We start from the raw sequence: 27,592 nt of genomic DNA, 5'->3' as shown, positions 1-27,592 counted from the left end.
ATGAGTCGCAGGGTCCTAAACTCACCCCAATCTCGAAGTTTTTATTTTATGGGGTAATTCAACTGACAAAATATATCAAATACATAAATAATAATAAAAAAAACACGATTAAATAATACCATAACTAATTCAGTATGGCACTAAATATATTATAAAGGGTTTAAATGTGTTATAATCATATAGGCCTACTCGAGTGGCCTTGTGCTTTTTATAAAAATGACTGTCCTAGATATATTATAAAACACATCAGTGTTCATTTAATTACATTTATTTAACCACGATAAAATAATTTTTCCTCCAAATTATATAGTTCCATAAATACATCATGCAATTGACCTTGACTTACATCACGATCAAGTGTTTCGTGTTGGATACCCTATACGAGCAATGCTTTTTATATATATATACACACAAAAAGCTCCATATGTAACAAATGATTACAGATAACAAGCTGCTAAATAAGTACCTTACCTAAAGGGTGTGAGTTAGCATTTGATGAATCTGACAAACATTGCTGTCCTTCAAAAAATACAGTAGCTTCAATGACTGTGTACGTAAAATCGAAGGAAAAAAAAATATTATATTGTATATTATTTCAAGGATATTTTATGCACTTTTCAATTTATTTGAGTTAAAAACCAATTGCAATGCCATCATGAACCACTAGAGGTTCCCGAGCCCCGGATTTAAGAATGCAAATTTAGAAAAGCCTAGTTGTACTCAGTGTAAAGACCATTGTATCCACCAGAGGGAGGCGCTGTATATCCGTGGCATGATGTGTGTATTTCAACACGTTCTCTGTAAATATCATAAAAAAACTCCACAAAACCACAGTTTCCTTTAATATATTAGGACAAGCAGAAACATTCCCCATTCTTGAGATGCATGCTGCCTTTATTCCCCTTGCTTTTCCACCTCAGATCCTCCACACAACAAATGCATTGTATTTTAGTGTCATTACATCATATTAAAAACACTACACACCATTAAACTAAACTCACATGCTTCAGTTCACTTGTTTATGTCTCCTCTGGTATCTGGAGGGGCCCACCTTTGATCCAAAATAGCTGTGTTAATATATAAATGTGTTTGAACAGCGGATATGTGTACATGTCTGTGGGGTATAAATATATGCACAGGAAAGTTTAGCAAAGCAACTCACAGGTTATTCCTTCCTCTGGTACTAATGTGGTTGAATGTGTTACTTACTTTCTTTCTAAACATCTTTTTATTCACAAACAGGCCAAACGAGAATGACAGTGGTCCCTGAGGAGTTATTTCACAGTATTAGGATTCAAAGGAAGGCACCAACATCTCTGTTTAAGTATCTGGATTAAATGGATGGAAACAAACTATATGCTACTGGAGGAATAAAGGCATAGTCTTCACTGGAACACAAATGTAATGTCCATGGACTCTTCTAAATAACTCAGTGCATGATGGCAGAGAAAATAAAGACGTTTGGACTGCGCTATTTGTGGAATAGGCCTTGGGTTTGGAGGCTCAGAGCTATTTGGCTTGACATTCTTTGAAGATGGTTTTGTGGAGGGTTAAACCCATACTCCTCCCTTTCTCTGATGCCTGTCGCTCTTTCATTCTGCCCAGGAAAGGCTGTACGTCACTGTGGGTGCAGATATAAAATAGTCTTTGGCTGTATCTTGCCACTGAGAACTGTTTCTGCAGCACTGTACTGTAATTCATGTCAGTGACGAGATCATTTTTAGCTCTTGTCTTGTAACGTGTTGGTGCCAAGTCTCTGTTTAAACTCGTGGATATCCAGGATTCACTTTGCTGGTGAGAGAATGGCTTATTATGCTTTTTTGTTAATTATTTATAGGAATAGTCATTGTTGTCTCAATTTATAAAATATACCATGGAAAATCATGGTAACAATGTTTTGGATGCATTTTTTAAAATAACTAACTTATCTAACAGTACCATGGTATGTATTAAAGTACCATGGTGTTATCATATATGTTTATATATATATATATATATATATATATATATGTATATATATATATATATATATATATATACAGTACAGGTCAAAAGTTTGGAAACATTACTATTTTTAATGTTTTTGAAAGATGTCTCTTCTGCTCATCAAGCCTGCATTTATTTCATCAAAAATACAGAAAAAACAGTAATATTGTGAACTATTATTACAACTTAAAATAATAGTTTTCTATTTGAATATACTTTTAAAAAAATAATTTATTCCTGTGATGCAAAGCTGAATTTTCAGCATCATTACTCCAGCCTTCAGTGTCACATGTAACATCCAGTCTATCACATGATCATTTAGAAATCATTCTAATATTCTGATTTATTATGTGTGTTGGAAACAGTTCTGCTGTCTATTATATTTGATGAATAAAATGTTAAAAATAACTGCATTTATTAAAAAAAAAAAATTCTAATAATATATATTCTAATAATATATTTTCATTACTATCACTTTTTATCAATTTAACACATCCTTGCTGAATAAAAGTATTGATTTTATTTAAAAAAAGAAAGAAAAAAAATTACTGACCCCAAACTACTGACCAGTAGTGTATATTGTTATTACAAAATATTTATATTTTAAAAACATAGCTTCTTTTTTTTTTTTTTTTTTTTTTTTTTTTTTTACTTTTTATTCATCAAAGTATCCTAAAAAAGTATCACATGTTCTGAAAAAATATTAAGCAGCAGAACTGTTTCCAACTTTGATAATGAATCATCATATTAGAATGATTTCTAAAGGATCATATGATAATGATCCCAAAAATTCAGCTTTGCATCACAGAAATAAATTATAATTTAAAGTATAATAAATTTAAAAACAATTATTTTAAATTGTAATAATATATCACAATATTACATTTTTCTTTTCTGTATTTTTGATCAAATAAATGCAGGCTTGATGTGCAGAAGAAACATCTTTCAAAAACATTAAAAATAGTAATGTTTCCAAACTTTTGACCTGTACTGTATATATATATATATATATATACATATGTGTGTGTGTAGATGTATAGATAGATATAGACATTTTACACAAAATTAAATTTTTTCCCCCAGGCATTTTCTAACTGTTGATTGGCTTTTTGTTGCCATACCATGTGGACATGGATGTTTTCTTCACTGATTGTTTGTGTTTTGTTCCTGCACATCAGTGGATTCCAACAAGAGGACACTCAAGCTGGTTTGGCATCTTTTTCTTAGTCTTATACCTTATAATATATTAGTCAAGTGGTTTAAATTATGGAACATGTTAACAGTATAAAGCTGCATTAAAGCAGCACTCTTGAGACATTGCTGTAGCTCATACAGTAGAGCATGGCATTAGCAATGCCAAGGTCATGGGTTCAATTATCAGGAAATGCATGAACAGATAAAATTTTCACTTCACTTTGGAATTAATACACCTGCCAAGTGCATAAATGTATATGAATATACTTGAGAAAATGACTTCTGTAATACTTATTCAGTCATTCTTGGGTGAATTCTGGTAAATCAATCAGTTCGTTGAGATGCCAGTCAAAAAGTGAACAAATGTACCTGACTTCACTCTACATTTGTTCAAGAATTGTAACCAAACTTGTTCTGCATGTGGACCCTGTGGGCAAATGTTTTCCTGGGCTTGCAGGTTGTAGCACAACTCCCAATGACCTTGCATTCATCATCGATGGCTCCTCAAGCTTGGGGATCCCTAATTTTGAAACCGCCAAGCGTTGGCTCATCAACATCACCAGTGGCTTTGACGTGAGCACCAGGCACACTCAGGTGGCAGTCGTCCAGTACAGCGACACCCCTCGACTGGAGATTCCTCTGGGAAAGCATCAGAACAGCAAAGAACTCATCGAGGCCATCACCTCCATCTCGTACCTGGGGGGCAACACACGGACCGGCCGTGCCATCAAGTTTGCCACAGACCACGTCTTCGGGATGCCTAACCGCACATCCCAGTCTCCCAGAAACCGCATCGCCGTGGTTCTCACCGATGGCCGCTCGCAGGATGATGTTGAGGATGCTGCCATGGAGGCCAGAGCACAGAATATTGTTCTGTTTGCAGTCGGTGTGGGAAATGAGATCTCTAACTCTGAGTTGGTGTCTGTGGCCAACAAGCCACCTTCTACGTACGTGCTGCACGTGGAGGACTATAAATCCATTGCAAACATATGGGACCTGATGGAGCAGAAACTGTGTGAGGGTGAGTCCTAGACTTTGGAGCATATTTTTCTCTGTAACCAGTGACATTAAAGACATTACATGGATGTAAACCTTGGGGCCCAGGCATCTGTTTAATCCTGAAGATAAACAATTGGTCATCATTTGCCATGACTCAGCAAAGAATACCATGTGACAAGATGCTAACAGACCACTGGAAATTCTGTCTTTGGGCTAGTGTCTATTTAATGCTATATAGTTAAGCACTGGCATCTATTTTCAGTTGTTTCATTTAGTGTACATTAATTTGTTCTAATTTTGTTCTTTTTTTATTGCTCAAATGTTGCTCTTTCCTAATTGGGGAGACTTTTTAGTTACAGATGTCTCTAATGTTTCTCCTCTCTTAAGAGGAATAAAAATGAATACAAAGGAGTCAAATAGTTTGAAAAGTAATGTGGATAGCAGCTCGGATTTGGTCTTGAAAGAATTTGATGAGTCACATTTGATTGCAGTCAGACTTTGGTGTTTTGACAAATAAGAGCACAGTTTCGAGACTTTGTTGAGATCTCTTCTGAAAAACTGAGAATCTGGAAATCTAAGTGTTCATTTGTTTTCTATTTTACTGTCTAGGAGAAACAATTCAAAGAGATCTCATTAAACCAGATCTCAAAAAAGAAAGACATTTTCTTATTCGGTTACTATTGTGTGGTTATCTAAACAGGCTTTGATTCAAAGCGTCGTATTTGAAGGGCAACTAAAGTGTTTGTGAATTGAAGATTTACGTTCTCTCATTCACAGAATCAATGTGTCCGACACGGATCCCTGGGACAGTGAACGATCAGAAGGGCTTTGATCTAATGAGCCTGATGAAGATTGAGCAGGTGGCTCAGAAGGTTCAGGGCTCTTTGATATCAGAGAAAGCATCTCAGCTCAGCGCTGGTATGGACATCACCCACAACACCAGGTGATTTTCTGTGTGTGTGTGTGTGTGTGTGTGTGTTTTGTGTACTTGTTTGTGTTCTTGTACATGTTGAACTGTTTGAATTCTGTCACTGTGTTGTAAATAAAATGTTGAGTGAATTGTTGTGGTTGGAAAATTCAGGCTACTTTGATCTTCACCTGATGTACCCCACAGAGAGATCTTTCCAGAAGGCCTTCCACCAGCTTTTGTGTTTGTGGCCACTTTGCGCTTGAAGAACCCAGCTCACTGGATGAAGTTCGACCTGTTAAGGGTGTTGTCTCAGGACGGGGTTAAGCAGATCGCCGTGACTTTGAACGGAGCAGACAAATCGGTCACTTTCACCTGCACCAGCACTCTGAAGAAAGAGCAGACAGTCATATTTAATGACCGAGGCATCAAGGTCTCTGACATTTTTATCACTCTTAAATCTAATTAACAAAAACATTGGCTGCATCCTAATTCACATGATATATGTGCTTAAAAATGATCCAAATAAATAAATATTCATCAAATTTTCCTATCAACATCAAAGTAAATACTTTTAGTACGTGATTTGGGATGCAGTTATTATTAAAACATCTATACAGTAAGAATATCATTGTGTTTACGTCTTTTAATGATATGATTTATGTTATAGAGGCTCTTTGACACAGATTGGCACCAGCTGAAGTTCCTGGTGAAGTACAAACGCATCACTTGTTTCGTAGACGGTGCATACATGGAGGAGCAGCTCCTAGATCCGGTTGTTCCTATCTACATTAACGGAAAGACTCAGGTCGCCAAGAAAATCAATATTGAGACTACTGTCCCTGTAAGTGACTCCAACGCTATTTTTGACACCTGCCTGATCACGAGCTTGTATGTGCCAAACTAAGTGAAACTTGGAAGACTGGTAGTTTGCTACCACAATATTGTTCCGCAAAAGGTCAGATCAAAAGATTTCTGTTGTGTCTTGTGCTTCTTTATCAGATAATGCTGCAGAAGCTACGGATCTACTGTGATCCCCAGCAAAGTGAGAGAGAGACAGCATGTGAAATTTACTATGTGGTAAGACTGGTTTGCTGGTTTGTTGTTGATCTTGCTAGTCCTAGTTGGTGTCAACCAGCATGGTGTTTCTATTTGATTAGATTTTTTCAATAAGTTTTCAAAAAAAAAGGAATGTTGTTTGAGGACCAACAAGGATGTTGATCCAGGAACATATCCATTTTGTGTAAATCATGTTACGTGTTATCTGCTTGCGTGATTTCCTTCCCACTTTAATGTATTTTTCTCTGTTTGTTACAGGATAATGACAGGGTAAGTTACCTGTTTTTTAAATGTTTCATTTGATTGGTGATTGGTTTAGTTTATGTTTATGTGCAATATGTTGTATTCCCAGTGTCCTTCAGATCGCTCTCCTGCTATAGAAGGTTGCGACTGTCCTAGTGGTAAACCTGGTCTGCCCGGTCTACCTGGGCCTATGGTGAGACATTTTTTAAACTATGCATCCTAATGGATTGACAGGCAAATATGCTGAGGCCTTTTGCTAGTTCGGGACATCTGATTAAAACACATATTTATCTCCTCATTGTTTGAATGCAGGGCTTCAGAGGGGAGAAAGGCAGAGAAGGACCTCCTGGCCCTGATGGTAAACCTGTAAGTACAGTGGAATCATTAGTGTGCCGTTCATCATAAGGCTTGGACGTGTGTTATCACCATGATCTGTTTGTCCACCAGGGGAAACCAGGAGAAAAGGGAGCATCTGGAGAGCCTGGTCGAGATGGAGAGAAAGTGAGTGAGACGTCAAGAACATTCTCTGATAACCTCAAAGCTTTACATTAATCTTTTATTCTTCCATTTACAGGGTGAAGGAGGCGAACCAGGACAAAAAGGGGAGCGAGGGCTGGAAGGACCCAAAGTATGTTGATTTTGAGATTTTCATTATCATTAAAATTTAAAAATATATAATGGCTTGTATAATTTTTTTCTCCAATCTTTTAATAGGGTGAAATGGGACCACCAGGGCCTTCAGGACCAACAGTGAGTCTCAAACTTTCTGATCGTTTAATCTTAATTTTTCTGTTGTTGTGTTTAAAGGTTATGTCCATAAAGTTTCTCTTTAGTAAGCAAAAACCACAATGACTAAAATGATTCCATTAAAATCTCCTCTAGGGCACTGGATTTTCCAAACTGGATTTAGATGACTTGGGAATTCAAGGAAGCAAGGTTAAAAAAACAATACATCCTATTAATTCTATTGAAAATTAACAGGAAATGATTACCAAACACTGCAAACTATTGTAACCTTATAGGGAATCCCAGGAGAACCAGGGGAAATGGGACCACCCGGAAAACCTGGACTGAATGTAAGAAATTAGTGGTCATTAACAGTTTTATTCCACTTTACAGTATTCTGTTTTAAATTCAAGTAAAAAAGTATTTTTAAAAGTCTTCTTTGTTCTCTTTCCTCTGCAGGGTGAACCTGGGACATCTGGTCTACCTGGACATGCTGGTCCCAAGGTAAGACAGATTTCAGACTGACGTATATCCAAAACTCTTATAATTCAACTACCACTACTCCTGAAATCATAATCAGTCACAAATAGGGATGTTTGATGATGGAGGCATATTAAAACAGCTTTAAAAAGGCAACAGCCTCCAATACTGCAAAAAGTATTTTCTCTTCTTCTTTCTAGTACAAGTATCTAAACATTATAGATCAATATACATTTACTTGAGTAGCAAGATGACTTGATCTATTACGTCTTGTTTTCTGATAAATTTGTCAAAAGTAAGTATGTTTATGCTTAAATGAGAAAAAAAAAAATTCCAGTGGGGTAGAAAAAAAAAACTTGTTTTCCATCTGGATTAAGTTTATATTTCTTACCTCACTGGAGGATATTTTGTCTTGTTTAAAACATAAACCCCCTTTATTTTGATAAATTTATCAGAAAACAAGACTTTCTATCTTAAAAAAATAAAATTACAAGATAATTAACCAAATTAATGTGTCATTACAATTCAATACCACATTAAAAAAGAAAATAATGCTTAATTTTTTGGTGTATATTTTTACCTCACCCGTAAATATTTTGTCCCGTAACCCATGAATCTGCCCCCCCCTCCCCCCCCCCCCCCCCGCCCGGTAAATATTTTGTCCCGTAACCCATGAATCTAAGTGATTTTGATGACTTCTGTCTTGTTTTTGAAGTTCATGGGAATCCGGAGTTGTTTTCCTGTTCTAGCACACAACATAGACAGGCAACCCTAGAAAGTTTTATCTTCACACCCAGAGTTTCAAAGTATTAAAAGCAGCACAGGGTGTAAACCATCAGATGTGTTAGGGGCACGATCAGACATCCTCTCACACGAGAACGTCCTGGATTATTTTAAGCACAAGGGCATATTTGTGGCCTTTTCGTTGATTCTTTTTATCCATCTCACTGACATTTTTCTTAGCTTTTTGCCAGCAGCAGACTGTCGTCTTGCCCAAAGGTCTATATATAGCGACTTAAACACCCAGATTATGATTGGTCAATGACACAGTACACATTGTGAGCTGCTCTCTGCTCTAGATGAATATAAGGTCACATGCCAGCCAAATTACTGTGTGCTGCTTACATTTTACATCAGCTAAGGTTTAGCGTTAGTGTACTGGAATACTGTGGTATAATGTTAAATAAGAGATGAATGTTTCTTTATGAAGTTTGTGTATCATGGCAAAGGTAATTTTCGGCAGGATGTTGACGCATCGTAAAAATAAACTAGCACCTATCAATAACATTTGGCAATGCCACTGTGAATATTACAAACACATATGGGGAATATTGTACACTTTTAGTGTTGTAGGTCAACCCAGATGAGATCTTTAGTGCTCAGATGTTGCTGTTTTATAGCTCAAGAAGCTTCCTGAAGGTTTCAGGAATTTTCACTTTAACTTATCATCAACTTTGTGTCAGATATTTCTCTTTGAGTATCTTGATAGATATAATTAGAATAAATATAGATAAAAATAGAAACAAATGAACTGCTGACAAGTGGTGATAATTTGGTAATTTAGGTATTTTGGTCTTAGAATAATATGATGAAAAATGTTTGAGCTCATATTGAGAGCTATGATTTATGATTTGCAGTTTCAGACAAATATATATGATATATTATTAAGATTTTTTCCCCCTATAGTGTAGTTTAAGCAAATGAGTGGAGTTTTTTAGACATAAATTGGAAGTCTGTCACTCAGATCTATTTTCAGGCTGCATCTGTCTCAGCATCTGTGTGCCGCCCATTTTCTGAAAATTAGTGCCTCCCTGCCATTTACTGCCCCATTAAATCAAGCCTGGTTATCAGTAAGGGCTTTAATTTGAAGCTTGGCGGCACTCGATGTTTGTTCAGGTTTGGATGTGGCTTTGTTTGAAAGATGTGAAATTTAGGTTTTGTTCCGCAAAACTATAAAATAACCTTTTAAAACATTTGAAACACGTTTGGTAATGTTCACTGAAATGACCTAACTTATAAAAAATGATTTATAGAATGTGTTTGGTCTTTAACATCATGTTTAAATGCTCACTCTTGCTCAAATGAATGATACTTTGGTATTTTTGATCGATGATTGTAATATTGAAATGATACCAATCTCTTAACACATCTGTAAGCACTAGAGCTGTGCAGTTTTTTGTTTAAACCCAGAAAACAACTTTCATGTTCAAACCATGTGTTTCTTCTAGGTTTTACTTTACATGCTTGATGCATCGCACAACTGTTGTAGCTACTTGTTTAAAGCATGCAATGGTTTTAGATTCATGTTTGAGATACACTTATACTTACACTTGTGAACTTATACATTCATAAAGGGCCATGGCATGAGACTTAAGTGAAAATTGAACTGGACAGGATCACTATTATCATGTTTGCTAGTTTTTGTTATTAAAATCTGGCCTTTCCACTTTGGATCTGAGACAGAATTGTTTGCTGTAGCGGTAACACCAGGTTTCCCCAGACCACTAAGGGATGATTAGTTTACCAAATCTCAGTTTAATGTGGTGTGCCAGAAGACAGCTCCCTCGTAAGGGTGGGTTTTCTGCAGCATAAGTGGTGCCGCCAACCCTGGAAACAGCCTTTAATCATGACATGCAAGCATACATGCATATGGACTGTTAAAAGAAACTGAAACACACAGAACCCAAGAACAACTCGAGACTACGTTGATTATGAGTTGATTTATTTGAACCGAAATGGATCATAACTCACGTTTCACCTGCATCAAACGTTCAATGCATGCACAAAAACTGCCACCAAAAGTTTAAAACAGATAAAAGTCATGTGGAATCTCATAAATTCCTTTTAATTTGCCTTCTCCTGGATATAATTGCAGAGCGACGGTATAAGGTACAATTATTGTTTGTCATGTTTTGAGAGCACGCTTTGTGTGAGGTCTTTCCAAATATCAGAGCTTCAGGGTAAAGTCTATATGTGCATGTATTTAAGTGCGTGAACAAGAGAAATACAGTAAGAAAACGCCTGGGAAATAAACAGTTATTTGACCGAACATTTTATAATGCACTAGTTATGTGTTTTGCAGACTAGCGCTTGCATTTTACATTAAAACTAAGAACATTTCATGAATTATTAGCATACAGCAGTGTTTCGAACTGTAGTATGCTACTTTAACGCATGACCTCATTACACTGTATGTTCAATTCAGAAAGAAATAGTATAATCCCATAAATAAAACACATTATTATTATTATTATAATCCATTAATTTGCCTAATTTGGTGTTCCTGGTGTTCCATGGTGTTTTTTCAGTGAGCACAGGTTTTGTATCTCTTTTATGGAAGTGATTAGTCATGGGCCTCATTTATCTCAGTTTATGCACCTCAGCTTTTGAGTGAAAAAAATTGTGGATAATTTTGGTAATATTTACTCAAACACTGAGGTGCAAAAGCTCAGATCAATGAGGCCTACGATGAATTAGTTCCAAAAAGAAATACAAAACCTGTGCTAGTTAAAATAAAACAAACTGACAAAAAGATTGAATCCAATAATTGACAATAATACTGCATAACAACAAATTTATAAGCATTTTAAAGTATTTTATTATTTGCATGGGTACTGGAAGCATACCAAAAAAAAAAAAAAACATACAAAAATGCTTTGAACAGTATGTGTACATAAATAATGTTAGCCTGCTACCCTACAAAGCCAAAACTACTACTGGAAATGACCAAAAAAAAAAAAGTCTTGCATGTTTTTCCCCCTTGATTTAAATATTAGTGTTCACAAATTTTTCCCTCTGTAAATCATAGTCTAACAGAGATTATTTTAGATTTCATTTTGACAAAATGTGTAGTTACAGTGTTTGCCTTTGTGTGGCAGTGTGGTACAGTGTGTTTTTCTGATCATATCCCATGGGTCTGAAAGGTGTGTTTCACCATACGCAAATCACAGGCACATGTAACCACAAACATGCTATTTTTAAAATTCACATGATGGCCAGCCACTGCTCAGTATCTCAAAGAAGTAGTAGTACTAGTAGTAGTATCTCTGCAAAGAAGGACATCTCTTTACCAACATTCCCACATGTGTATGGCTTGTAATTTAGTACTTCAGAAAGTGCAAAAAATAAAATAAAAAAATAAATAAAAATATTTAGATAAGCTGTCTTTACAGCTGGGTGTAACATGTTTAGATTTTAATGACAGACTGTCTCTAGTTTCATACCTACTTTACTATTAAGATCTGTGCATATTTAACTTCTCTGTGCTTAATTTCTCTTTATGTAATTAGTAAAAAAAAAAAAAAATGTAACCCAAATTGGAACTGCAAATCTCTAATTATATCTTCAATTAGTGGAATGCACCGTGATTTTTACTTTAAGGCAAAGTGATAGTCTTTACATACAGCTTACCACATTTCCCCTATTTCTAAAAATATGTGTGAACTATATCCTCAGAAATCAGTAAATGTGTGATGGGTGTAGTTTTCTTCTTTTGAGGTGCAATATGCGATTCTTTTGTTTTTTATTTAGGGAGAGAAAGGAGATGTTGGTGTGGCAGGATCAGACGGACAACCTGGAATCCCTGTGAGTTTATTTTATCGTCTTATGTGTCCTTATTGTTTTTTGTGTATCTGTTCCTTATTCTTTTTTCCACCTCTTTTTTTTTCATTAAGTTTAGGTGAAAAAACTTTAGTTGCATTGAAAATATAGTTGATTTATTTTGATTGATTAGGCATCAAACATCTGCGTGAACCAATAAAATTCTAGTTTGGTTTTTAGGAATATATCAACTGCTTTTCTGTGAAGTTTTTACGGTTGAACTCCATTCTGGAAACTTTGCTTTGAAGTCACTTCCATGTCATTTTCATGACTTATTTCAACCTAGTTTACAGGTCAGCTCACTTTTGACATTCTTGTCTGGTCTTTCTGGTCTTCACCAGGTTGAAACTTTTTAATTGGCACATTAGCACAATAATAATGTTATTTTGTGATGTTGACACATTTAATCATATATATGTGATGAGACTGAAAGTGTCATAGTGAAAGGGCGCTATATATAAAGTTTATTGGATGATGTTTCTGGTGGAAGGGGCCCTGTCACATGGTTTGCTGGGGGCCCCACAGATTTGTGGTGTGTTGCTAACTCTAGATTTGGAAATGGTGAGACCACAATGTTTACTAATCCCAAAGATGTAGAGTAGCAGATGATACGTATGTATATAGTCAACATTAGCTCTGTTTATGCTCTAAATGTTATTTAAAGTCATCCTGTTTTATCACCAGTCACGCACATGTGAATTGCAGCTCTGACTATGAGGAAGGGAAATGCTTCTTTAACGCAACAGACAAGGCCGTAGTCAGACATATTTCAAAATGCCTCAGAAAAGGAGACAGACTCATCTGGAGGCCTTCAATAGGGTCCAAGTCACCAAGCTAACAGAAACAGATGGTTTGACACTAGGTTTATTATTTTTCCTACCCTTACGAAAAAGAAGTTTATTCAAGTGTGCTATTAGTATACTTCTTTTAAACTAAAAATAGGAAAGTATGCTTTTAGTTTACTTTTTATGTACTTCTCAGAAATATACTTAAAATGACATTTAAGTATACTTGACTTATACTTACAAAAAGTCTAAATATACTTGAACTATACTTAAGTATACTTAATAAAATAAACTTGAAGTATACTACTTTTTGGTAAGGTTAATCATAATGTTCTTTCTGTTTTTTTACTGGCTGGTTTTAAATTTGAAAGGCCAGGCCTGCGGACCCAAGTTGCTTTTATGAGTTGCTTTTTTGGTGAAATATTCAAAATATTCTTTGCATGCTCTCCTGAATTGATTAGCATGAATTAATTCATGAAACTGCTACTTTTAGTTGAAAGAACTGTGATGCCACGGCATGTCCTTTAAACTAAAAGATGTAATAGATGATAAAATTTATTTTTTCTCATCATAACTTCTAGCTTGCATATGAGATGGGCAGGAAGAGCATGAAATAAACTGCTGATGATATGCAAAGCTTCATGGTTGTGGATGAAAGGGTGTCACTTCTAAAGAATGAGATTATGATTTTTGAAACTGCGTTCTTTTATTAGCAGCTGCTTTATAAGATGACCATCACTTGTCACACAACTCCTCTGCACTTTGTTCATCCTTCTGGTCAGTCATTTGGACATAGGCCAATTTTCTTTTTTTCTTCTTGCAGCTATATTTCAGCATGGGGATTGTTGGTAGATGGTTTTAATCCAAAGCTAATTTAAAGTGACTTCAGATTGTTTATGTTTTCATTCTAAAGTCAGTTTTCATTCCTATTTCAGCTAATGACTTGAAGTGATGCGGTTTAGGCCTCAATGTGAATATTTATATATCCTTGGCTTAGTTTGAGATATATATATATATATATATATATATATATATATATATATATATATATATATATATATATATATATATATATATATATATATATAGTATATATTAATCTAATAAGTACTCCCTTTTTGGGTAACGCTTTGGCAAGCGCATGATTCTACCCATTTTCAAGCCCAGATGCTGAGAGCAGCCCTACTGAAACTTTTAGGCAGACATCTGTCTAGTGTCATGTGATTAATATAACACTTAATACACCCCTCCCTGTTTTTGAGGTTGTGGTGAACATTTGAATGTTCTCATTTCTCATTCTTTCCTGCAGAACTGTTTTATCTGGCCGATTCATGCACACAGAGCAGGTGGAGACAGCAGTATTTCTAGAAACCGATTCCTTAATGTCAATAAATGCTTTAGTGCACTCTCTATAAGTCAGAAAGTTTTCTGCATGTCTACATTTTCTTCCGTCTTTTTTTTTTTTATCTCTGCAATCTCTGCAATCTCTTTTATGTCTGTTGCCACATGCACTGTGTGGAAACTTTGCAGAGGAACATTTGCTGTTTGATTGAACACTTTTACACTCATTCATTTCACAAGTTGTTTGGGCTGTGCTTCCTGTTTATGGACAATCAAACTGGCTCATTTGAAAGAAAAATGTACACGATTATGAGATTCCTGAAATTCCGGAAACGGGATGTGTTGACTGGATGGTTGTAGGTGTGGTGATTTATGCCTCTCTTTTATCTTTCATCATAAACTTTCATGTAAACCACTCTAATGAAAGAATACAGTATATGCTTGCCAGTACATTAACTGGGTTACAGTGTGGCTTGGCATTGATACAGAAAGGCAGCACTCGGTAAGTAAACAGGCAATAGTGGCAGTAAAAGGTGCTGCCAGCATGTTAAGCTTGTGTTTTAGAGGGGATCCTTTGTAATTGTGTATTTCAGTCACTGTATCAAATTTGTACAGACAGAAAAAGGCTCATGGGATGTAAAATTGTACCCCCTAAACAACTTATGGCACATGAATGCTTTTTTGTGTTTGTTTATTTAGGGTATACGGGGGCTTCCTGGAGAGACAGGCCCTGCTGGACCTCAAGTAAGAACCCAGATTAATCATAAAATATAACAAATTATTAAATATAATAAAATATGTTTCTTAAGCAGCAAATCAGCATATTAGAATGATATATGAAGGATCATGTGACACTGAAAAGTAATGATGCTGAAAATTTATCTTTGTATCAAGGAAACAAATTACATTTGAAAATTTAAAATAGAAAACATTTATATTAATTCACAATATTACAGTTTTTACTGTATTTGTGATCAAATAAATGCAGCCTTGGAAAGCAAAAGCAAATTCTTTCAAAAACCCGCCCCAAACTTTGGTCAATAGTCATTTGTATTGATTTTGTCACAACTTTTTTGCTACTGTATAAAAAATTCATTTTGACAGGGTGATCGAGGTATGCCAGGACCAGCAGGTTTTACTGGACCAACAGGACAGCAGGTATCAGCAAGAATTATGTGTTAATTTAGTGCGGTTTGTTGGCTCAATGCTAAATTGCAATTTTACAAACAGTAGCTGTTTAAGTTCTTTATTAAGGCTTCTAATTTTGGGCAAGATGTCCAGCATGATTTGTTCATAAATGAAATCATGCGGCTACTGTGTTTTTGAGATATCAGACTTAAGATGATATTAAAAATGCTAAAAAGCATTTAAAATAATTTTTAAAAATCCCAGCTTACTTTAAAGGAGAGACTCAAACCATATCTGGGAACCAGAAAATCAATAATAGAGACTTTTTGGGGTGGCGCTCTTTTGAAACCACCTAGCAACCACCTTTGAACATCCTAGCAACCATATACAGTAGCAACCCACTCATAAAACTTCCCAAAAATGTGCCAACCACCAAGAACTCCTTAGCTCTGTGGTGGAGAGTTTGGCATGGGTTGGAATCACTCATGTTTTCTTCAGAAAATTTGAAAATCTAGTTTCCAACAGCAGTTGTAAATGATTTATTTTTTAAAGGTGAAGTGCGGCCTAAACCCACGTCATTGATTAATGTTACCAGGTCCATGTGAGACCAACATGGTTTGATTTGATAAATGATAAATATACCTACGAATGACTTTCATATTGCTGACTTTACACATTAAACTGTCATAGGCTAGGAAAAAAAATACACAAAATGTTGATGGTTATTATTGGAAAAGATATGGCAAATAAAACATATTGGGCTTGAATTACTGATGTTGTCTTACTACAGAGTTGTCTTTAATTCTAGGGACCCCCAGGCCCAATTGGCCCACCTGGCATAGAAGGTCCTCCAGGTCCAAAAGTAAGTATCCCAGCTAAATATGTGTAAGAGAGAAATATGCTACACCACCTGTCAAAATTTGATTGATGGCTTTGACCTTTTTGACCTGCCTCCTCCCCACCCCGACCACCCACGTGGCTTTGTCCTTTTGACCTTTACCCCTCCCCCTCCCAGATGGCTTTGACCTTTTGACCTTTTAACGGTTGCAGCTGTTGTTATGACATGTGATATGACATCTGTTTGTAATAAATCATGCTTCTATGTCATCAGCGGTGAAATTACTCAATATTTACAACATCCATGAATGATCGGCAGCTGTGATATGACATCTGTTTTGTAATATATCAGGTCATTAGGGATTAACGTTATGACAAGTGTTACGGTCACCTGTTTGTAATATAGACGCCAGACCTCCGGTACGCGCCAGCTGCTGCTTAGCTGTTGTACTGTGGATTCGCTATGACATCCGTTTGCAATATATCATGAAATAAGATAATGGATATGTTGTCTGTTATGGAAGACAAATGTTGTCTATGCGTGACCATTCGGTGACAGGCGAACTTAGGGTGAAAGATTTTATGGTCCGTCACGGGGTGGGGTTTCCCCATCAGTCGCGTCATCGGATTGCATTCGCTTAGATAAATAGGGGCCCCTCGAATTTCTGAGGAAATCAGAAAAGAGCTGTGAAAAATATATAGACATGGACTTCTACTCACCTAAAACCCCTGAATGGGATGAAGAGATCATGGAAAGGCTGACTTTGGACCCGAGAATGCCGTAAAACAGTAATTAGTGCTTGGTAAGGTTTCTCAGTGAAAATACGGAAAGCGTGCAAGATACATTTTTACTGGGGAGTGGTCGTATTTTCGGGTACATATTTTACATTCCGTCTCGAAAGTTTACACTCTATACGTCAGACGAAACCAAAGAATTTGTACAAGGCCAAGATCCCTGTCTGATCTTTCAATCCTCCCTGTTGATAAAGAGCGCCTGATTTTTAAGATGTCTTCCGGTCGCTGTAGCCAACTGGTAAAACTCACATATGGCTGACCCTAAGGAGAAGTCCAGTTGTAGAGGTTTGGAGGGAAATTGCTGACCATCTACGTAGACGGCCAGGAATTCCAAATCATAATGTTTAAACACAAACGGATTTTTATTGTAAGCTCCGGTGAGCGTGTGGTTATCCACCATAGCCAGGACTATAGATTTCGGCAATGTTCCCAAAAACAAATTTTCTTGATTCGATACACAGGACCCTGCTGGTATGGAGCAATTTTTCAGGCACACCCTATCTATCGGATACTTGGCTGTGGACGAGAGCAAGGTCTGGGCATGCGCACGCCTCACAGATGGTGATACGGACACTTTCTTGACAAAAAGTGATGCCGAGATATTTAATTTATAGTCCACGTCCTCGCCGGTCATCAGGCAAAATTCATCTTTGCCTCTGATCATTCGTATTTGTATGTCGACGCCATTTAGCATTAATTTTTCTTGAAAGAAAAAATTGCTGTGAATAGGTGCCAGCAGCTCCACGACTTTGATTCCGGTAGTGTAGCGCAATCTCTTGGTCAGTCCAATGTTATGCCCCACAGGGTCGGTTTCGTCCATGTTAACGGCCATGTCTTTGAAAAACAGACCTGCTGAGAAAAGCGTTTCGAGCGCATCTTTGCTGTAGTTGATGAGACTCTCGATGATATAATGGTATGGGTAAGTGCTCGTGCTCTGAGATATCAATCGATCTGGTGATGGTCTGAAGGTCGGGTTTGAACAGCATGCGACATAGCTCATCAAAACATGAATCAAAATAGTCCGTTGCACAACCCTCACATTTCTCCCTCAGTTTGATGTTGATGATGTGTTGCGGCAGCATCGAACCCTGCATGAACGGAGGTGTCAGACAGACCGGATAGAAAGGTCAGGTTGCGGTAGCCGAGTTCCGTACAGAATTTATCCAACCATTCTTTGTGCAGGTCCAGTGAGCGGGTATCGTCTGTTGGAATATATTCGACAGCATTATCATCAGGAGCTTTGAGGTTGAAAGGAGCATAATCGCAACATAAAGAGTCTTCTTCTTGAGACATGGTGAAAATTATATGTGGGTAGGTCTACTTACTGCTCTTTATATTGACGGTAGCAGATGGGTGATGGCGGTAACGCCCCCGAGTCGTTGCTGAGGTAACTCTCGGGGTGAAACAGCTGTGTTTTAATTTTGTCATATCTTTCACATAATTCGCACCATTTGAACATTTTGTTTACGATCGGCAAGAGTGCTGTCAACAGGCGCAGATCTTGCCACTTGAAGAAAAACTATATGGAGAACATTTCGTGATATTCCTTACGGGGGTCACCCATCGTATAACCGCTTAGCTTTGTCTTGTCCCTACAGACGAATACGAACACGCAGTCATCCAGGTTCTTTTGAGAATGATCGCCGATCACACGGTACCGGATATTCGGATCTACTCCGTCCCACTCAGCAACGTACAGAGGTTCTTCTCCACAATCGTTCAGATCTTTCCAAATACGATTGAAAAATACTGCCCAGTCTTTATCAGGAAAGACCAGACAGGGATCTTGGCCTTATGCAAATTCTTTAGTTTCGTCAGACGTATAGAGCATAACCGTTCGAGACGGAACGGGAAATATGTACCCGAATATACGACCTCTCCCCAGTAAAAATTCATGTCGCAAGCTTTCCGCATTTTCATTGAGAAACCTCGCCAAGCACAAATTACTGTTGTACGGCTTTCTCGGGGCCAAAGTCAGCCTTTCCATCATCTCTTCATCCCATTCTTTCTCGGGGGTTTTAGGTGAGTAGAAGTCCATGTCTATGTATTTTTCACAGCTCTTTTCTGATTTCCTCAGAAATTCGAGGGGCCCCTATTTATCTAAGTGAATGCAATCCGATGACGCCGTTGATGGGGAAACCCCACCCCGTGACGGTCCATAAAATCTTTCACCCTAAGTTCGCCTGTCACCGAATGGTCACGCACAGACAAGATTTGTCTTTCACCGTGAGGACACCTGTCGCTGGACATTTGTCTTCCGTAACAGACGACATAACCACTGTCTTATTTCATGATATATTGCAAACAGATGTCATAGTGCATCCGCAGTACAACAGCTAAGCAGCAGCTGGCATGTACCGGAGGTCTGGCATCTATATTACAAACAGGTGACCATAACACTTGTCATAAGGTAAATCCCTAATGACATGATATATTACAAAACAGATGTCATATCACAGCTGCCAATCATTCACGGATGTTGTAAATATTGAGTAATTTCAAAGCTGATGACATATAAGCATGATTTATTACAAGGTCAAGGTTAAAAGGTCAAAAGGTCAAAGCCACATGGGTGGTAGGAGTGGAGAGGGGTAACAATTAAAAGGTCAAAGTCATCAATCAAATTTTGACAGGTGGTGTAGCATATTACTCTCTTGTGTAGTTTGTATTTTTTGTATAAGTTTTTAAGTGATAAAAAAACCTGACATGTAAGGTGGTGTGTAAAAAAAACATTTTTCTTTCAAATAAATTATTTATTCAGCAAGAACACATTAAATTAATCAAAAGTGACATTAATTTATTTATTTTTTATTTAACTTCTCAAAATCACTTTACCTTTGTCATACTTGCTATATAGTATTTTACTGACATGGAGTGAAACCCTATTTTGTTGACAGGGGAATTCTGGCTCTCGCGGACAGGATGGGCTCCCTGGACCACCTGGTGCTAAAGTGAGTGAGGCAAGGGAGGGGGAATTCCACATAAAGGTCTGAAAATACGATATCATCTCTTTGTGTCAAGTGACATACCTGCCGCTTCCTCAGCCAGCTTCAGGAAATAACTTTAAATAGCAGATGCTATATTGAGCCTTCATCAAGTCATAATGTTCATAAAACTTTAATTCACTTTACACAATTCCACTGGTTGGGAGCCAACAGTTATCAAGTCAAATGCTAGGACAAAAGACAAAATACACAGGCCTACAAGAGACTATCTTTAATTTAGAGAGTGTGAAATGGCTGCATTTCATCACCTCCCACATTAAGCAGAAAAGTTAAGTTTTAAAGTGATGATCCATATTGCACATTATTCCGTGTCTTCTGACGCCATACAATAGGTATATGACAAAAACAGACTGAAATTTGTCTTTATTCAATGAGAAGTGTCTGTCAGTGGTGTTGAGTAATTAAACTAATTAAACTAATTAAATGATACATGTCAGTAAGTATCACAGTAAGTTGCACAAGTCAACAATCTAAATACTGAGTCTTATAAGGGTGTGTGTGCATGCATGCATCCACAGGGTTCAGATGGAGAGCACGGCATTCAAGGTCCCCCTGGCATTAGAGGTCTACCAGGGTTTAAAGGTCATAAGGTACGTCCATCTTCAACACCGACTAACCTAACCTTAATTAACATCTGCCTTGCTTTAATGAAAGGCTGCATTACAAATCTGTCATTTTGACTGAAAGTCATGCTGTATTTTTTATTCAATACCTAATTTTTAAAGCATGATGAAATGGAAGTAGGAACAAATCATTTCTTCTATATTGTGAGGTACATCGGAGTATAACACATTATTGAAAAAGAAAGAAATGTTGGGCGGGGACTTGGTTCTGTGCATCAGTTGTTTGAGATGTGAGATTTGGACGTTGCATTTGCAGTAAATCATTGGAAAAACATCTACATAATGTGTCACCATAAGTCTGTGGTTTTCACAGAAAGATTCAGTTATGATGAACACGTTACATGGATGAATCATTCACAATAAGACCTACTCTGTAACATTCATTTACAAAATAGACAGGGTGAAATTTTCATTTCATGCTGACTTTAATGTGACATTGACATCACAAAATTCACAAAAATCATGTCTTACTAAATGTTGCAGGTTCCCCTCTTTCTACCCTTATAATGTGACTAATACACTCAATTTAATGAACAAGATCACATGGACCATTCCAGAATTTTCAAATTGTACTTCCATTGTCCATATTTTTTTCAAGGCCTATTTTATCAGTGGGGCTTTAAAACTTTTGTTTTCTTCTCTTCTCCTCATTTTGAATTCTGTTTCTTAAAGAGGTCATATGACGTTACTAAAAAGAACATTATTTTGTATTTTGGTGTAATGAAATGTGTTTATGCGGTTTAAGTTTAATTTTTTTCCCACATACTGTACATTATTGTTTCTCCTCTATGCCCCGCCTTTCTGAAATACGTAGATTTTTACAAAGCTCATCACTCTGAAAAGCGAACTGTGCTCTGATTGGCCAGCTATCCAGTGCATTGTGACTGGCCGAATGCCTCAAGCATGTGACGGAAATGTTATGCCCCTTACCATACTGTGATGCTGTGTGTCCCGGAGTGCAGAGACAAAAACAATAAAACCCATTATAAACGAGGCATTTGTTGCATCCAGTGGGGACATAATTACGGATTATAATGACAATACCAGCGGTTCTCAATTCCAGTCCTCGCGCTCACCAGCTCTGCATATTTTGCATGTCTCTCTTTGTTAACACACCTGATTCAGATAATCAGCTCGTTAGAAGTGAACTCCGTGCATGAACTGTTTTCCCATTGACATGGACCCTACACAGTGTTCATTGCTCCCTACTCCCTGAGCAGGGGAAATCTGTTTAAGTTATCTCACTTCGGAACATTCATTCATGGATTTGCGCTGCGCAACATCTTCACACACTGACAAGTGTGACATCATATACCTCTGTAAATAAATACAATTTAAATTCATGTCTCGCACACTTCAGTGCACTTTGAATAGAACATGTTCGCTTCAAACTAGAATCATGGCGGAATATCCTGTGATGTCCACTTCGCAGGGCACTTACGTTCGAATAGAACAAACATCTGAAGCCATAAGAGAAACATACAAAATGTGCAGAGCAGGGGGGCGCGAGGACTGGAATTGAGAACCGCTGAATCATCAGTGGCAAATCCTTTAAATATGTAATTATACTTACAGACTGTGAGTCAGAACAGCCGGCATTGTAGTCTTCTCTCCCAGGATCAGGAAACAGTCCTCCATAAAATGTGCGAGAATAAAAGTTAACACCTTCTTTCTTTGCATGAACATTTGGGTGGCGTTATGCAAATCTTCCCACGTCATGACGTAGACATGTGGGGGGGTGTTAGAACGAGCCATTTTAGGTAGGAGTGGTTGACTCTTAACTTTTATAAAGAATATCTCTTTGGATTTGAGACTTTATTTGAATACTTCATTTTTCAAATTATTCAAAATTATTTTTGGATAATGCATCCTTTGTATGTACTGTGCACTTTTGAACTTCAATGTATTATTAAAAATATTCCTTGTTTCAGTACTGTTAAATGCCAGTGGTCCAACGCTTGTTTTTGCAGGGTGACTCAGGATCATCTGGACCAAAGGGAATTCAGGTACCGTGACTGCTCAGTGATGAGTGACAACTTTGACATTTGATTTCTCATGTCTGTTCAAAAAGAAAACACTTTGAAAAAGAAAAAGAAAGGAGGAAGTTAAAAAAAAAGGTGTTAAGCGCCTATGCACCTACGCAAAAACAATTTTTTTCTAACAGGAATTCCGACCTACAAAAGATGCACACACAAATGTTTTTATTCAGCAGTCCATGTCAAAAAGTTGTAAACTAACTACCACACATACCAGTTGGTCCAGACTGATTTTACTAGTTAATGCTGGTCTAGATAAGCACAATCATGCAAAACAAAAGAAACTGGTTGACCTTTTTATTGCATCTCTCTTGCCAGGGCGAGAAAGGAAACCAGGGAGAACCTGGAGTTGCTGGAAAACATGTATGTAAGAGTCTTTATGCTTCATTAGTGGTATTGCTACTTCTGGTTATCGATTTGAATAAACCCATACTACCTACACATTAAACTTTGAAACCTAACTTAGCTCACAATGCTTGTGCAATGGAAAGGAAGACATCACACAGACATTACAGTCATATCTAGAAACCTGAATATCATGCAAAATAACTTTTTTTGAAAGAAATGAATACTTCTATTCAGCAACCATGCACTAAATTGATCAAAAGTGACAGTTAAGACATTTGTTACAAAATATTTCTATTTCAAATAAATGCTGTTCTTTTAAACCTTCTGACCATCAAAGAATCCTAAACAAAATGTATCATTTGTATTCACAAAAACTGTTTTCTACATTGATGATATTAAGAAATGTTTCATCAAATATCATAAAATGTCAGGTGATTTAAATGCAAATCAATTGCACAGGACCTGATGTACTTCTGTCATTCTCAACAGGGTGAACCGGGCCTGAAAGGGAACAAAGGAGAGGTACAAAACTACTGTTAAGTGTCTCACAACCATTTCCTGATGAGTCAGAATCTAGAGGTCTTTTGGTTCCGTAGCAAGGGACTAAAGCTACGATGTTTTGAGCCAAACATATGCAGTGTCTCTCAGCATTCTGGGATCTTGTTTGCAACTCCATCACAAATGAAAACACTTTTTTCTTACATTACTCAAATGATCAAATATGCACAAAACCCGAAAGGAACTTTAAAAAAAAAAGTTGTATTTCTTGACTTCATTATGTAACAGTGATCACACTGAAGTGAACTGCTCTCCCCACTCCTTTTCAGCCAGGTGTAGAAGGGGAGCCTGGGAGCAGAGGGGCTGATGGGAAAAAGGGAGATATGGGTCCATCAGGCCCACCTGGATCTCAAGGCTTTCCAGGTTTAGACGGGTTACCAGGGCAACCAGGACTTCCAGGTTACCCAGGGAATCCAGTGAGTGTGATGCATATGAACATTTATAAGGCATGCATGATAGTGATGATGTTCTTGTTCAGATATGACACACTGTGTTACAGGGCAAAGCACCTTCAGAAGAGCAGTTGATGAAGATCTGCGCTTCTGTGCTGCAGAGTAAGTTTTCATGTACTGTACTGGTAAGAGTCTTATGTTTTGTTTCAGTGGCAAAAACACTGAGTGAGGTTGAGATGAATGAGAAAACGAAAATAAAATATGCTTATGCAAGCATCACTTTTGATAATTAAATTTTGTCATAGAACTCATCTTTCTTATATTTACCAAGAAACTATTACTCTGGCGACCAAAAAAAATAATAAAAAATAAAAACACTCAGACCTCCTTAGCAACATACCCACAACACCCCATAATCGTGTCTGTGACCTTTAAATGGAGCATCACTCGCTGGTTCTTCAGAAAATGTGAAACTCTAGTACTTGATACAGTATACTGTATGTTATTTTGGTAGAAAAGACAAAGATACTCAAGAGGAATAGCATTTAACTCTATGATGTGTGGATATGTGCCTAACTGTCAGATAGCTGGAAACATTTGGAGTGGTAGGAGCTTTCAGAGCAACTTTCAGTTCTCTGTAAAAAGAGGAAAACCTTAAATATGGTTGTGAAATCCATTTGTTGAGCCATACGGCTATTTTTTATATTGCTGTTACTGTCGCAGATGTTACACCATCTTTTCTACACTCCATAAAAGTCTATGAAATCCACATGAATTACACGTGTTGCTTGCACATACAGTAGTAAAAGATAATGGTTATTGAGATGGTCATTATCGCAAAATAAATCACGTCAGGATGACCGCAATGCCATTGTGAAGCATTTGTACATTATCTTGCTATTTGACTAACAAATAAATACATAAATATATGAATAATTTATTATGTGAGAATGAGAGACGTGAAACTAGCACAGATATTGGTTGCCAGGGACTATGGTCAGATGTTCAGTTTATTGTTATACAAAAATGTTTGACTGTAGAATGTAGCAAATGACCAATCAGAATCAAGTATTCCAGAGAGCCATGAAAAACATCTAGTAGCATTATATCTAACAAATGCATGTACAGGTGTGTATGATGTAATGTAGTCAGTTATATTAGAAAACCCAAACTAAGCACTGAGGACTTTAATATAATATCAAACTATTTGATCTCTCGAAATCAGTGGTTCTCAACCACTAGGGGGCCTAAAATAAGCTTTAAATAAGGTAAAAAATCAATAAGTAAGTTGACATCATGTTTCTTATTATAATTTGTGCCCTCAACATCTGTCATTTTGTTTAAAACTTGTTATAAATGAGGACATTTTAAAAGTGGGTTTTCGAGACATGGAAAAGAGTGTTTAAGAAATGTTTATAATGAAGTGCTAAAATATTTTATAGTGTGAAAATTACTATTTGAGAAAAATGGCTGTAGTCCCGAGGGTTATTACAGTTAACTAAAACTAAAATAAAACCAACTAAAACTTTTTATTTAAATTGTTTTATTTGTTTTTGCTAGTTGCCAAAAACAACATTTCTCATTTTTATTAAGTGTATCTTGATGTACTAAAATAACTAAAACTAAAATTCAAATAAAAAGTAATAAAAACTATATGGACACAAAAATTACTAAAATAAAAACAACTGAATTACTAAAACTTTCAAATTAAAATGAAAACTGAAAATATGTAAATAAAAACTAGTTTTATATATATATATATATATATATATATATATTATATATATATATATATATATAAAGCTATAATAGCATCTCTATATGATACTAAAATAACACAGGTAGTGTTATTTTACATGACTAGAATGACTAGAAATGTCATGTAAATTTACTGGCCAAAAAAAGTGTAAACCCTGAAGAAGATTCAGTTATTCAAACTTCTATTTGTATTATTTACTGTACATTTTATAATACATTTTTATATTACATTATAAATTTCACCTTTATGTTTTATTTTTAATTTAATTTTTCTATTTTATTTTTATTTTAATATAGTACCACTCCTAGTTTAGCACCAGTTACCAGTCAAACAGGTTGAGAATCACTGCACTAAATGTTCCTTCAACAGGCCAGCTGCCACAGCTCCTGCAGGTGATGGGCCAAGGCAGCTGCCAACATTGTGAAACCAAACAAGGACCACCAGGCGATCCAGGTCCCCCAGGCTCAACGGGCCCATCTGGACCCCCAGGGTATCCTGGCAGGGCAGGGTCTCCAGGATACCCGGGACCTCCAGGGAGGAGGGGACCTGAAGGGGTAAAAGGTGAGGATTGTGTGAAAATGTTCTGAAGTTCATTTCATCTTTTGATTATAAAGTCACTGAAGGGAAAACGGTGCTTGAATGTTTTTCTTACAGGTGATATTGGCCCAATGGGTATGAAAGGTGTTAAAGGACAGGGTGAAATTGGGTTGCCAGGTCCACCCGGCCCAGCAGGTATAAAAACAAATATCACTTTCATGCATGATAATAATCCCCTTCTTTGTATTTTGTTGTCTTTTTCAAGCATGTCCAGAGGTAATTCTCTCTTCCACAGGTTTGCAGGGCCCACGTGGGGATGACGGAGAGGGATATCCTGGGCCTTCTGGTCCACCAGGGAAACCTGGCACTTCGGGCACCCCAGGCAAACGTGGGCCCCCTGGACCCATGGGAGTTTGTGACCGGTCCTCTTGTAATCAAGCCTATGGCTTTCGGAACGATCCTTTCGGGAAAGGACCTAACTTTTAGCATCAGGACAGTGGGATCATACTGATTCTATGCAGTCTTTTCTCTCTCAAATGGACATTTCTGATGCTCAGCATTGACCTCAAGAACTCATAACCTCTAAAGAACGATTATCTTGACTTTAAATATGTGATGTTTTCCTGCTTGAGAATCTTGTGTTGAATGTGTTAAAATCTCTAATTTGCATGAATCCATGTTTTTGATGGATTTTGTTGCATGTCCTGGCTGCTCTTTTCCAAACAGAAAGGGGCTGTTGAGCTGTGGTCGGTAGAACTCATGCATTATATTCCAAGTCTTCTGAAGCCTTTGTGCAGGAAACAGACTAAAAAATCAATCATTATTTGGTAAAAATGCTCTCAAACATTGTGCATGTTCTGTACAAACTGTACATACATCATTGATTCTCTTGTGTCCTGTGACCAATTTTATTTTCATTTTCAGTTTTAGTTTTTGGGTGTATTGTTCCTTTAAAGAAAAATTGCTATACTGTATCAACTGCACTGCCCTAGGCAAGCTACCTCTGTACAGGATGTGAAGCGATCTCAAATTAAGGCTTTGTTCAAATTTGAGAATACTTCTGCTGAAGGGCTATTGGTTAGTTTTGATAGGAACATTTTTACTACTACAGCATTTTTTATCATTATTATTTAATTATACTTTTAATTGTTTGAGAAATTGTCTTAGATTTTAGCAGTAATCTTAATAGCGTAGATGTGGCATGTCTATTTTTGACTGGATAGATTTGTGCAAAGATCAGCATTTAACATCTATT

General features: G+C 36.9%; 1 protein-coding gene across 2 annotated transcripts; it reads left to right on the top strand.

The window, feature by feature from the left end:
- The first annotated feature begins 64 nt into the window (after window positions 1-64).
- Window positions 65-27,592, top strand: LOC109078362 (collagen alpha-1(XXI) chain-like). Of its 2 annotated transcripts, XM_042712026.1 has the most exons (30): window positions 65-1,794; window positions 3,070-3,193; window positions 3,638-4,201; window positions 4,957-5,122; window positions 5,294-5,519; window positions 5,757-5,930; window positions 6,089-6,166; window positions 6,404-6,415; window positions 6,498-6,581; window positions 6,701-6,754; window positions 6,836-6,889; window positions 6,963-7,016; window positions 7,103-7,138; window positions 7,271-7,324; window positions 7,411-7,464; window positions 7,574-7,618; window positions 12,125-12,178; window positions 15,019-15,063; window positions 15,424-15,477; window positions 16,256-16,309; window positions 19,977-20,030; window positions 20,603-20,674; window positions 22,678-22,713; window positions 23,062-23,106; window positions 23,581-23,613; window positions 23,919-24,065; window positions 24,149-24,203; window positions 26,170-26,361; window positions 26,455-26,532; window positions 26,633-27,592. In XM_042712026.1, exons 2-30 carry the CDS (start codon window positions 3,109-3,111, stop codon window positions 26,821-26,823), a joined length of 2,850 nt encoding a protein of 949 aa, XP_042567960.1. In that variant the 5' UTR covers window positions 65-1,794; window positions 3,070-3,108; the 3' UTR covers window positions 26,824-27,592. The 2 variants fall into 2 exon arrangements, with proteins under 2 accessions (XP_042567960.1, XP_042567953.1); XM_042712019.1 differs by lacking the exons at window positions 65-1,794; window positions 3,070-3,193 and having other exon boundaries at window positions 3,209-4,201.

This window comes from Cyprinus carpio, chromosome A2 (genome assembly GCF_018340385.1).
Source record: "Cyprinus carpio isolate SPL01 chromosome A2, ASM1834038v1, whole genome shotgun sequence".
NCBI lineage: Eukaryota > Metazoa > Chordata > Actinopteri > Cypriniformes > Cyprinidae > Cyprinus > Cyprinus carpio.
The sequence above is the reverse complement of the archived record's forward strand: the minus strand, read 5'-3'. Positions and strand labels throughout refer to the sequence as shown.

Coding starts and splice junctions, on each gene's coding strand:
- LOC109078362 (XM_042712019.1), top strand. CDS start 3,544: ATGTACCTGACTTCACTCTACATTTGTTCAAGAATTGTAACCAAACTT. Junction 12,179..15,018: donor ACGGACAACCTGGAATCCCT/GTGAGTTTATTT, acceptor TTGTTTATTTAG/GGTATACGGGGGCTTCCTGG. Junction 26,362..26,454: donor GGGACCTGAAGGGGTAAAAG/GTGAGGATTGTG, acceptor TTTTTCTTACAG/GTGATATTGGCCCAATGGGT.